General features: G+C 35.3%; 1 protein-coding gene across 2 annotated transcripts in view; it reads left to right on the top strand.

Annotated features, from left to right (window-relative positions):
• The window catches only part of UCHL3 (ubiquitin C-terminal hydrolase L3), a 44,062-nt gene extending 31,136 nt beyond the window's left edge, over window positions 1–12,926 (top strand). Inside the window, exons 6-8 of one of the 2 annotated variants that reach the window (XM_029210483.1) lie at window positions 7,218–7,293; window positions 11,884–11,942; window positions 12,683–12,926. In XM_029210483.1, the coding sequence (XP_029066316.1) occupies window positions 7,218–7,293; window positions 11,884–11,942; window positions 12,683–12,766 (219 nt within the window). In that variant the 3' untranslated portion in view covers window positions 12,767–12,926. The remainder of the gene's footprint in view (window positions 1–7,217; window positions 7,294–11,883; window positions 11,943–12,682) is intronic. The other variant, XM_029210482.1, reaches the window with a different exon arrangement.
• Window positions 12,927–13,146: the final 220 nt, after the last annotated feature.

Below are 13,146 nucleotides of genomic sequence, written 5' to 3'. Positions count from 1 at the left end.
GATGATAAAGCAAATCAGAATAAAATGTCATAGGTAAATCTAGGTGTTTCCTGTACTCTTTTTATTTTTGTAACTCCTTGTAATTTGAAATTTTTTTTTAAGTTTTAAAAAACATTCTTCAAAAATGGCAAAAGAAGAGAGCCATCATATTTGAAGTTAGAAATCACTTTTCTCCCAGTAAGCACTGTGAGGGATGAGGTAATGTCTGCTTCCAGAACAAAGATAAGTTTGCTTACTGCTTATTATAATACATCAGTTTCCCCAGGCCCAGTGTTCCTCTCCTATAATGCAGCCCATTGTGCATGCAGCCATCCATCTGGGCCCTCTGTGTTGCCCTCATGTGAACTGACACTAACATAGTGATGATCGTGCTCCTTGCTGGGCTATGAGTAAAGTCCTTTGTCTCTGACACAGCGTCTCATGTCTTCTGCCAGCACCTAAGAACAAGTAACGGGATAACTTTTTAGATGGGAGGGGTAAAGTCAGATCCCAGACCTGATAGTCTAGTCCTCTGAACATGTCATCCTCATTCCTATTTTTGTCTTTTTTCTCACGCTGAATTCTTTGCTAGGAATACCTTTCCCATTTTGCCTGCCCAAACCTTATATGTTCTTTCAATGTATGCCTTTAGTTGTACTTCTGGTTTAGTAATCTCTCCTTCCCTAGATTCTTAGAAAAATTTTGTTTTCTCCACTACTCATTAGTCATTTCTTCCTCTCTTCCTTTACTCCATTTTCTTTCTCCATCCATTTTCCTTTTCCTCTTCCCCACTCTTCTGTCTTTCTCCTATTTAAATGTAATCAGATTGAATATGACAAACATGTTAGACTATGTGAGAGCAGACACTTTATTATATACACCTTTGTTCCCATATAGAGCAAAGTATAGGTTTCATTTATGTATTTCTAATTGACTGATTCTTACTATGAGCAGCTAAACTGTTCACAAACATGTTTTTAAAACCCTTTATTTTAGGTTATTGTATTATTTTACATAGATCAGAAGTACTAAGTAGGATCATAGGATTTTCAGGGTTGAAAGGGTCTTAGAAATCATTCAAGGAAAACCCCTTTATTTTCCTAAAGAAAATAGGTCATGGTTAGTGAAATCCATTATCACTAAGCAAGGACTTATATCACTATTTTTTTTTTACTTCTCACTATGGCTGTTAGTGATTATAATTTTATCATACTGCTTTAAACTCAGTTTCATGTGCTGGTGTTATTTATTGGAGGCGACAATTGTAAAATTATCATTTGGATTACCATTAATAAGTTAGTGTTTATTAGCATGTGCATTTTGTGGAAAACTCTTAGGTCAGATTCACCTTTTGTGGTACAATAGTGTTCGAAAATGTGACTCCCAAAAATCTAATTTTAAGAGGATTACTCCTCTGCTCATTGGAATCTGGTTTAATAAATTAGTATTAAAATCTTTTTCTTGGCCACTTAGGCTGTACACCACAGTTATTAAGATCATTGGATTCTAGAACTAGATTTCCTGTATTTGAATCCCAGCCCTGCCACTTCCTGGCAGTGTGACCTGGGTTATGTTACTTAACCTCTCTGTGCTCTGATTTCTTATTTGTAAAATGGAGATAATTACAGTAACTATCTCATGGGTTACTGGGAGACTAAATGAATTAATATGTGTAAAGTGCTTAAAAGAGTGCCTGGCACAAAATAAGTGGTACATATTTTAACTGTTTTTTTCTTTTACTAAAAGATGGCTAATAATCCATGATAGTTTCCATTTAACTTTTCAGCCTAAGTAAGAGGATAGTTTATGCATGGCATCAGCTTCTGAGGGATTTGTTTCACTCCTCTATATTTTGAAGTTGTTTTTTTCCTTAGTGTTTATTACTGCTAAGGAATTCTTTTTACTAGTGCCTGTTACCATACAGTTTTCTTTTACACATAATTCTTTGTATGTTTTGTATGTGTTACGTGTTTTGTGTGTGTGTGTGTTCTTTTTTTTTTAAACAGTTTGATGTAATAATTCCACCTTAGTGACTTTTAAATAATTCCATGAGTCTGCGCTATACAAATGAGGGTAGTTTAGATGTGCACTTAACAGAAGCTATGGAATATAACCTGATACTTTGGTTATATATTTCCACCTCACGTACCTTTAACTAATATTCATTTACGATCCTTTTCTAAATTATGATTGATTAAAAATACTAGACCATATAAATCCAAGTATGACCATATGGTGCTTTTAAGAATAACTGATCTCCCAGTAACATGGTCTCAGTAAAATGTTCTCTTTTTTAATTATGTAGTCCTCTTCGCCATCCTCATCACAGCCTCATTCTAGCCACTGCAGAGCGAAGGCCTCATCATGGTGTCACCATGCATCCCTGCCCTGGGCCAAACGTAACCATGTAGGCCCTGCAAAGGCTACCAGTCCATCTCTCCGTCTTCGTCGCTGGCGACCCTTCTTACGCCTACCATCTTTGGGTCTCCATTCTGTTGTAAGTGTAGTCAATCTTCCATCTCTTCTTCCAGTGACAGGGGCAGTCCATTTTTTCCCTTAAACTTCTTCAGTCTTCAAAGTGCTTTTCTCTTGGTTCATCAACCATTAGCTTTTTCTCCCCCAGTAAGACTGCAAGCATACCTCTATGTTTTGCAGTCCAGCTTGACTCTCACCAGTGCCTTGGTGAACATCCATCTTTCCACTCCATATAACACCAACAGGTGCCTGCCTTTTGATGAGTGCTGATCGACATTCATGATAATGTTTAAGTTCCTGTCAGTTGTTAAAGTGAATATGTATTCTCTTACCCTTCATCTTTCCAATTTCATTTAGTTGACTCAGGTCAACAAATGCTGTGTACTGTCTGAGTTCTTTGCCATCTCTTACTTTATTTTTTTTCACGTTTCTGAACATGACTTTAGTCTCTTGTCATGCTTTGGGGTTATTTTACTTACTCTATCCTTAATCTAAGCCTCCATGGTGTAGGGTGTTTCATCTAAGCTATTTTATTCCCTGAGATGGCTCAGGTACTTGGTTTAATCTTGATCCAATCTTCCCTGCCTATTCAGTTTCTAAAGATCTTTTCTCAAGTAGGAGGTGACGATTTTTCTCCTTGTGAATTGATATAGACTTCCCACAAATTTTATAATTTCTCCTTTTTAAGTTGATAATATTAGCAAACTGTTAAAAAGTACATTTGTTCTTGTAATTGTGCTAATTACCTAATTACCTTAAATGTTGAGGTTGATGATGCAATTCTAATAATTCTCATAATTGAAATAAGATGCAGGATGGCAACTATAGTTCTTTTCTTTCTGATGTTTTAGAAAATTAATGGTAATGGCTATAGCTTGGCAGAGCCTACCTAGAAATGCTACATCTGAAAGATCTGGTGTATGCCACACGTTTATAAGAAACTCGACACTTCAGTAAATCATCGTGACTTTTGAAGCCAGAGGAAGTCTGATTACACATACTTTCATGCTTAAAAAAATTAAAAGTTGGTGTCAGACATTCTTTCCTTCCCCTTATTTACTCTTCTAGAGCTATTCTCAAACTATGAGGTGGAGTCTTGGCACTTTTCCTGAAACATCTGCTTCCACCAAATATCAGTATAGTCATCAAAATAGCCTTTCGTCCGCAAACTGGTATCAACAAACCGGTGTCTCTCTATTTCATTATCCTCATTGGGTCACAACATGCGTTTGTCATATTTATCCATCTGATATTTATTGCTTCCCTACTGTGCCATACGCTGGCACAGTAGGAGATGCAAGTGAATTAGATGATCAGAGTAAAACCGTCATTTTCTAAATTCTGACTTGGGCACAGTTGATTCCAAATAGGAATAAATTCCTTTGTACTTAAAAAATATTCTAAGTATAAGTGAACATGTCATAAAAATTGGCATTCTCCGTTTTATGTTTTTATGTAATATTGATCTTTTCCCCATGTTAATTCCATTGCTTTATAGCTTCATAAGTGTTTTCATAGCCTAGTGGTTAAGAACATGGATTCTAGAATGACATTGCCTGGATTTGAAACCAGATTCTATCACTTACTAGCTTTGTGACCCAGAGCATGTTACTTAACACTTCTGTGCTTCAATTTTCTTGAGAGTACAATGGGTATAACTATATTACCTACCTCATATGGTTTATATAACAATTAATTGGTCAATTCTTATAAAGCACTTAGAACAGTGCCTGGTATATATTTAGCGCCACAATTATAAATTAAATTTAAACTGTTTTTTATAATTTGAAATTTTTATTTAGCATTTAGTTAATTTCTATCTAATTGATTTGTCACATCGTTTTTTTAATCCTTCAAGGTAATAAGTATGTTCTAAATTAAGAAACTTTGTAAAAAATAAGATATAAAAATGTAGGTAAAAATTATCTAATCTGTAGCTTCTGGTTTTTGCCTTTTGTTAGTTACTGGTCACTTTTTGAAACAGAAGACATACTGGAATTTGCTTTTTTTTTTGGCGGTACGCGGGCCTCTCACTGTTGTGGCCTCTCCTGTTGCGGAGCACAGGCTCCCGACGCGCAGGCCCTGCGGCCATGGCTCACGAGCCCAGCCACTCCACAGCACGTGGGATCTTCCTGGACCGGGGCACGAACCCGTGTCCCCTGCACAGGCAGGCGGACTCTCAACCACTGCGCCACCAGGGAAGCCCTGGAATTTGCTTTTTATGTATTGTTCTTGTTTTCAGTGGAATAATGTTTAAGCAATTGCATAATTATAGATTTCAGACTCTGACTAATTGAAGTTGACCAAAGGAAAAGGCTTGTAATAGGTGCTGAGGTCTTGTGGAAGGTTTAGAAATTTTGAGCATTTATAATAGTTGGAAGGATTTTCATGCCCTCTTTGGCGTTTTGTATTTTTAGTATGCACTTTTGGATAAAAGGTACAATGACTCACAATTTTGAGTCACTAGATTTAGTGACTTCTTACATTTGTAATAATGTAGTCTTATAATAACACATAATGTTTATATGACACTTAACAGTTTACAAAGTAGTTTCATGCATTTCGTTTAAACCTCAAAACAGATAAGAAACCCAGTACTCATAGGGCTTGGGTACGTATTCAGGTCTCTGGTCTGGTTGTATTACTTTTATCTCTAGCATGGTTGTATTTACTGACAAAATGTAAAAACCAGAAGCTATTAGAGGTATTATTCTTAAGAAGAGATGGTGTTAAAATAAGTAATAATTTTAAAGACATAGTAGCTCAAAAGATTTTAAATATACTTTATATCCTATTGGAGAATTATCTTAAAATAAGTAAATCAAGCCCCTTTCCTAGTTGGATAAGGAATTTTTTGTAGTGTTCTTGTTATAGAATTGAGTTTATAGTTTGTTGAATTGCCTAGATTTAACCTTGAAAAATTGGGTTCTCTCTGGTCGTTGGTGAAATGGGGGTATTGGATTGAGTGATCACTAAAATCTTTGATTCTCTGACCAGTAAAATAAGGGAACTCATTATGACTGTCTTTAAGTGTTTGAAGAAATATCATGTTCAAGAGGGATTAGACTTTTTTAAGATGATGGAAAATATTGGGAAACATTTTTTGCCTCAGTATGAGGGATAATTCTAACAAAACTGTCAAAATGGAATGGACTGCCTGAAAACCTAGTGGCAGTTCTCTGTTGTTTGCTGGGATACCACAAGATGGGGCTACAATAGAGAGCAGTCTAGCATTGGAGCAACAGTAAAACTACGTAACTGTGATTCCTACCAACTGTGAAATTCTTTAGTTCTAAGTTGAATTTAGGAAGAGCTAGTTTGCCACAGCAATTTATGTTGCGTTGTTGCCGTTCGTAATTCGAGGGCAATAATCCCTGAAGAATAATATGAGGTTAGATGAGTCACTATCTGTAAATGCTTTAGAGGCATCCAGTAAGTCCAAGATAGTAATGTTTGTTCTGTTCCTTTCAATTTCTGCATCTGAAAACTTCGTATTACTTAAAACTTAAAATTATATAATTACTTGAGGGTGAAAAAATAGAAATTTTAGAGTTGATACTGTTGTGTTACTTACTGGATATTAAATAATATGAGATATAACTTGATTATGCCTCTTTAAAACTTTTGCCTCTAAAATCTGTACTTACATTTAACAGTGATTATATTTCATTTCAAACCATTTAGATTTGGTATATAGCTAACACATATTAGTGTTATCTGTGTAGTTACTATATATTGTAAACAGTGCCAGTTTATCATGTATTGACTTGCATAAGTTATTTGAATGTCTAAGAAATGTAGCACAAGTTGCTCATGCAAATTGAATTTGGCAAGCTAAAAAAACCTAGGTATAGTTTTAATATCAAATAGTTCACTGAGAAAACAAGAGAAAAATTGTAGGCTAAGTTAAATTTTACTTTAACTTGTTCAAGTTACTTTAACTTGTTCCCTTTTTCTCCTTTAATCTTTTGGGCTATTTTCCTGCTTCTCTTGGTTTTTTTTTTTTTTTTGCGGTACGCGGGCTTCTCACTGCTGTGGCCTCTCCCACTGCGGAGCACAGGCTCCGGACACGCAGGCTCAGCGGCCATGGCTCATGGGCCTAGCATGTGAGATCTTCCCGGACCAGGGCACGAACCCGCGTCCCCTGCATCAGCAGGCGGACTCTCAACCACTGCGCCACCAGGGAAGCCCTTCTCTTCATTTTTAAACCTTTTGAATCTAGGATGAATAAAAATACTTATTTTATTCTAAGTCTATATTGCATTTTTCAAAAAATGAGATTAAGGTTACATCATTAAGGGAAGAACTCACTTTCTTGATGTCCTAAAATTTAACTTGCAAAGAGTTTTTTTAAACTCTGTTTATGCTATTATTAAACTTCTAAAAACTTTATTATTTCAAATTTCAGAAATTAGACAAATTAGTTCATGCATTCATTTCATTCAGCAAGTATACACTGTATACCTACTATGTACCAGGTGTTGTGCTAGGTGCTGGGCTTCCAGAGTGAACAAAACTTTAGGTTAAAATCAATTGAGATTAAGAAAGGTGTGCCTTGAGTCAGTGTTTTCCTTGTTGATGGGCAAGCACATTTGTTATAAATGTAGGCATGTTCACTCTGTCTACTATATCAAAGATTAAGCCTTGAATTATATTGGATAAATATTTTTTCATGTCATTTGATATTATTTGTATGTGTTTACATGTAGTTGATTGATTTGACTACTAATATATATAATATGTATTTTCCCCTCCTATTCCAGGCACCAAATATAGATGAAAAAGTAGATCTTCATTTTATTGCATTAGTTCATGTAGATGGGCATCTCTATGAATTAGGTAAGAACTATTTTAATTTATCCTGGGGAAAGAAATAGTAAATGGGGAAATCTGTATTTATGATAAACATGACTGTTGATATTTATTGTGTTTACCTAAATTAATTGATTACCATATAACATTGAGTTGGCATAATGGAAGTTTTCCATTTAAAAATTTTTACTAGAAAAAATAAATATGTTTTTGATGTTCAAGTAACTTATAATTCAAGAATTCCTGCATACCACCTTTGCATTTTAGCAAAGCAGGAAAATGCTTTGCTAAATCATTTAGGAGACTCCTGTAAATCACTTCAGCAGTCTTTACTAAATTTTTGAGTTGGTTATCATCAACATCTTGGATGAAAGATCTTGATCCTGAAACTAGTTTTAAAACATAGCGTATTATTCATAATGACTAGTTTTTGTATTCAATAATGAGTATTACTAGTTTTCAGGCTTTTGTACTATCCCTTTGTATCACATCAGATTTTTAAAAAGACTTTACAGGGGTCTATGTTTTCTGGCAACAGTTCCCTAAGGCATGTGTCAAAGTAGCCATGATTAATTACTTGGTATTTTGGCCTATTCCTGCACTTACCTTTTAAAAGTTTAACTATAGGTGGACTACTTTAGTTTGTATTTGGAGGAGAGGATATTTTCATTGATAATTAAAGGATAATTAGAGGATAATTTTAGAGGATAATAACTCGAGGATAGTTTAAATTGATTCATTCAGGCAGAAGAAACTTTTATGATTCTTTCAAAATTGGTAGATAGTACTTATGAGTCCTTTTTGTCTTTCTCTCTGAGACCTTCTTTGATTAAAAAAGGCCGAATAAAGAAACAAAAAAGTGAAATCCTTTTCAATTTCTAGATACCATGATTTTTAGTTCTCTTTCTTCTCATTTGCTGTAAATATTAACTTTTCACTTTCATTTTCCTTAAAGACTGAAGGGTTCCAAAAGGACTCTGATTGTGACTGTAAATGTGGTCCATAAAATTTAGATGGATTTTATATTTGGAATATGGCAACAGAATCATACACTTCATTAAAAAGAAGTGGCTCTATTAAAGGGGACAAGAAAAGGAATGTACATCCCTGTGGGTCATCTACAATAGTAGAGTGATTTGAGTAGGAATCAAATAGTTGTCATCGGAGTATATAACAGACCTGCAGAGCACTTTGGAGCATATGCTTTGCTAATTCAGTCTCTAGAATCTACATAAAGATAAAATGTAATAGGGATTGGGGATTTCAAATGTCTGATTGCTGGAAGCTAGTTTCTGCTCTGAATTCTGAATAATAAAGAGTAACTAGTAGAAGTGGAAGTAAAGAGTGTGCTGAGACTTACAGACACATTCTGTTGGCTTCAAGAAAGTAGATTTAGGAAAGGCCAGAGGAGTGATAAATATCCATAACAAGAGACTATAAAAGTAATGGTGACTTTCAGAATGGGAGACTTCATAATAGAGCAAACAATAACATCTAAAAGATATTCAGAAGAAAAACATCTCTGATCATCTCATGGGAAGGAATGAGTTGTCTAAAAACCTCAGTTTGACTGATTAGCTAGCTTTCTGAGCTCAGAGACTAAAAGGGCAGTAGAAGGAAAGATGTGTATCCGGGATAGGCTACATATGCAGAATGGTTCTTTTTTGTAGCATGCCAAGATCAGCACCAAAGTATTTTAAAATCGGTTTGAACTAAGAACATCAGAAAAGAAAGGCAGAACTACTGAGGTCTTGTTTGGTTCAAGTATTCTTTAGCAGGAAGAATGATCGATGTTGCTGATAGAGAATTAGAGCCCTTTGAGGATTACATTCTCTAAATGAGTTTAAATAATTTCAGAGTTCTAAAGAATAGCTGGAATCTTTGAGATGTTAGAGAGGACAGGGATGAATGCAAGACAAATGAAGATGGGCAGCTGCTGACTCATTGCAAGGGGAATTGGTGGTAGCCCTGATGCAAATTCCTAATAAAGTTAAAAGGAATGTTGAGCAAGAGGAGTATTGAGTTAGTGCATAGAAAACAGTGGGTAAGAGAGCAGCACATGGTTTTTAAGAAAATAGTCATTTCTGGGCTTCCCTGATGGCACAGTGGTTGAGAGTCCGCCTGCCGATGCAGGGGACATGGGTTCGTTCCCTGGTCCGGGAGGATCCCACATGCCGCAGAGTGGCTTGGCCTGTGAGCCATGGCGCGTCCAGAGCCTGTGCTCCGCAGCGGGAGAGGCCACAACAGTGAGAGGCCCGCGTACCGCAAAAAAAAAAAAAAGTCATTTCTAAATATCCTTATTTTAAAAAACAAGTCTATATAATTATAGACGTGGTGCAAGGTAATTTCTACAGGACAATTGTATAACAAAGGGTAGTGGTAGTCTTTAATGTATTCATTCTACACCTAATTGTAAGGTTAGCTGATGAAAGGGACTGAGTTATTCATCTTTCTATTCTCACCTCTTGTCCTTAGGGACAAGTTCTTGGCATATGTCCTTTTGATGTGTCCCTGTCATTCTTTTGAGCACTTTCTAATTTTCTAGTAGAAAAACATTTCCTGGTTCATCCTTTGTTTTCCGTGCCCCAGCCCTGTGTTCAGCCACTTCTCCAAGGAGCCCTGGTTCCTTTTATTGGAAAATGATGATTAGAACCAAGACCTGGGTGCTAAGTGTATTCATTGCTATTAAGATATCATTACTTCTAGGCTTTCTCAGAGGACAGAGCTAGGAAGTATTTGTCTGTATTATATACATAGACACATGTATGTGAATATCGATATACATGCACACACAATTACATCTGTTTTTCTATATATTAAAAAACATTTATTTACATCCACATTTATAATTCTAACCTAATAATATACAGTTTATTCTAGTGTTATCCATATTTGTGACTTCCTTTTCTGAACATGGGAAATCTAGCTCTCATTATCCTTCATTTCTTTTCCGATTTACGCATTCCCCTGGTATATAAACAAGCTCTCGACCACCCCAGCCCAAAGCTCTGTTCCAGACACACTGCTTCCCGCCTTGAGCTGGCCCACTGATCCTGGCTTGGTCCCAGACAAAGAGCAACAGCTCGCCAAAGTGTGTAGCTACCTTCTTCCTGGCATTGTGCAAACTCCACCTGCCTCAGCCTCCTTGAACTCTGCTCTTTTCCCTCAGTCTCCTAAGTGAGGCTGCTGTAGGCTGCTTGGGTTTTCCTTTCCGGCACTGGCAGATAAGTGGATATTACTGTTAGGCTTACTAACAGTTCTGGGCTACCTGTTTCCCAGTCTATAAAACAGTGGTTTCAGATATCTTGTCCAGGTCTTTAGTTGTTTCCGGTGGAAGGCCTAGTCCAGTACATTATTTCATTCTGGCTAGAGGTGGAAGTTACCTAATGTTATTCCTTGGCTTCCCACAATGAAGATAATCTAGCTTTCCTTTGTCACCCTCTTTACCTACCTCTCCCTCCCAATCACAAAATACATGGTTTACTTTTTCCTGTTCTTCCAGTGTTGTTATAGTTGTTTATATTCTTATGACTACAGAAATACTATTCTCAGATGAGCCATAGTCAATGTACTTTTCTTTTCAACTTTTTTATTTCTTCAGATTTCATAATTGTCCTGTTTTGCTTTTTGGTTTGGTTAATTTTCACTCATATTTTCTTTAAAAGTAGTATCTTTTAGTCCAGGTCTATCACTATGTATACATATTGATTCAAAACTTTTTATTATGTTTAGAAGCCATGAAATTACAGAGGGAGTTGTGTTTTATGGCTTGAACTTGATGTGCCACTTATAAAACATCTGAAATTATAGGCTTGTATAGAGAGTATCAGTTAACTTTGGGTTAGCAGGAGTTTATATAATTCTGGACTTTTTCGTTTTTCATAGTATTGAAAAAGTACTAGTTTATTCAAGGTGATACTGATTACTTTTGGTGGCCAGTAAAATAATCCTAGGTGATTTAGATTGTTGCTCTGTACTCCTACCTTGGTACACAATTAGTAGTAGTAATAGATAAACCTTGTAGTGGCTTCCTTTCATTGGTATAAACATGTCAGTCTTACTTAGGAGCCTTCATCAGAAGGCTTTAGAGTGAAGAAAGAAATTTTTTATATTTCTGATGGTCATAACTTTTGAAAAGCTGACATTAATTTTGCATATTCTTTTTAGGAAATTAAAGCCAATAGTATATATTTCTAATAATGTCTGTTTATGAAGATAATATAGGCTTTCAAACATGGAAACAAGGTTCTAAATAACTATTGGTGTTAAAAATATTCGTAGGTAGCATACTTAAAGTGTTTGTTTTAGGATATATTATTTTATCTTTTAACTTTTGCCTCACTGTGGGAAGAGGAAAATGGATGTTGAAAGTACATTATCCTGTCATTCTTAATTAAGGAGGACTAAAGAGATAGGATAACTAAATAGAATATGTGATTCTTGATTAGATCCCACATAAAACAAAACAACATGGATAAAGGATATTTCTGGGTGAATTGGAAAAATTTGTACGTGAAATACATGTTGTTAATTGTTTATAGTATTAAAAAGAAAGAAAGAAAGTACATTATCCTATACAAACAACTAACCATTCACCTGTTCATGTATTTTCCACAGATGGACGGAAACCATTTCCAATTAACCATGGGGAAACTAGTGATGAAACTTTATTAGAGGTAACAATAAAACTTGTTGGCCCACCTTCAGTGTCATTAATGTTCTTGTTATCTTTAAAACATCTCTAAAGATAACTGGTATAGGACTTCCCTGGCAGTCCAGTGGTTAAGACTCCACACTTCCACTGCAGGGGGCAAAGGTTTGCTCCCTGGTCAGGGAATTAGGATCCCGCATGCCACGTGGCATGGCAAAAATAAATAAAAGATAACTGGTATAACATTTTTCTGTATTTCTCCTTATCCTGGCTCTCTTGAGAAAATCCAAAAAGAAAAATTTGAACTAGCGTTAAAAATCTACAGCAAATAAAGAGGTTTGCAGAGCTCTTTGTGTGAACAAGTATCAAATTTGAAAAAGACAAGAATAGTATTGAAAGAGATGCACATCATATCCCATATTTCATTAAATCCAAGATACCATCATTTATATCTTGATCTTAGAGATTTTTAAATTTACAAACAAATTTTATGGCTTAGAATCAATAAAATATGTAATTTTCATGTTAAAAGTTTCTTAAAAGCATTTTAAGAAAGAACACTTAGCGGATCTTATACTTTCGTACTAATCAAATTAAACCACCAGCCATTCACTCTTCTAGTGTCCTTTAAGTTATTTTTTATTTGAGAAAAGAAGTCTGCAGTGTAAAATTAGTATGGATTAGGAAAACGTGAAACATTTATTTATCAGTTTTAAGTAAAACACGTTTTTAAATTGAAAGATTATGTATCTTTTTTCCCTATAGGATGCCATAGAAGTTTGCAAGAAGTTTATGGAACGTGACCCTGATGAACTGAGATTCAATGCCATTGCTCTTTCTGCAGCTTAGCTTGTCCAGAATGGAAACACCAAATACTGTATTATTTGCAACAAAATTAAATTTCTTCTGCCATACACTAACTCAAAAATTTTGATATTTTCATTAACTTGACTGATTAAACTTTATGTGAACTAAGCTTTGGCTTAATCTGTGTTTTATATTATTTTTGCCTCAAATTAAAGCTGCAGTTCTTCCGTTTCTTTCTTATGAAGGATTTACCTTATTGGATGACTAGCTGTATCTTTCTTACTCTCTTTGAATTTCATGGGAGATTCTGTATTGGGACACAGGCACAATTTCCATCTGCATAGTATGAACATATATCATATATTTATTTAGCAAACATTTGGTTAGCATCTACTTTTAATGAGCTGAACACTGTTCTAGGC

This window comes from Monodon monoceros, unplaced genomic scaffold (genome assembly GCF_005190385.1).
Source record: "Monodon monoceros isolate NGI ecotype Baffin Bay Population unplaced genomic scaffold, NGI_Narwhal_1 Super_Scaffold_8, whole genome shotgun sequence".
In the NCBI taxonomy this organism is placed as follows: Eukaryota; Metazoa; Chordata; class Mammalia; order Artiodactyla; family Monodontidae; genus Monodon; species Monodon monoceros.
The sequence above is the reverse complement of the archived record's forward strand: the minus strand, read 5'-3'. Positions and strand labels throughout refer to the sequence as shown.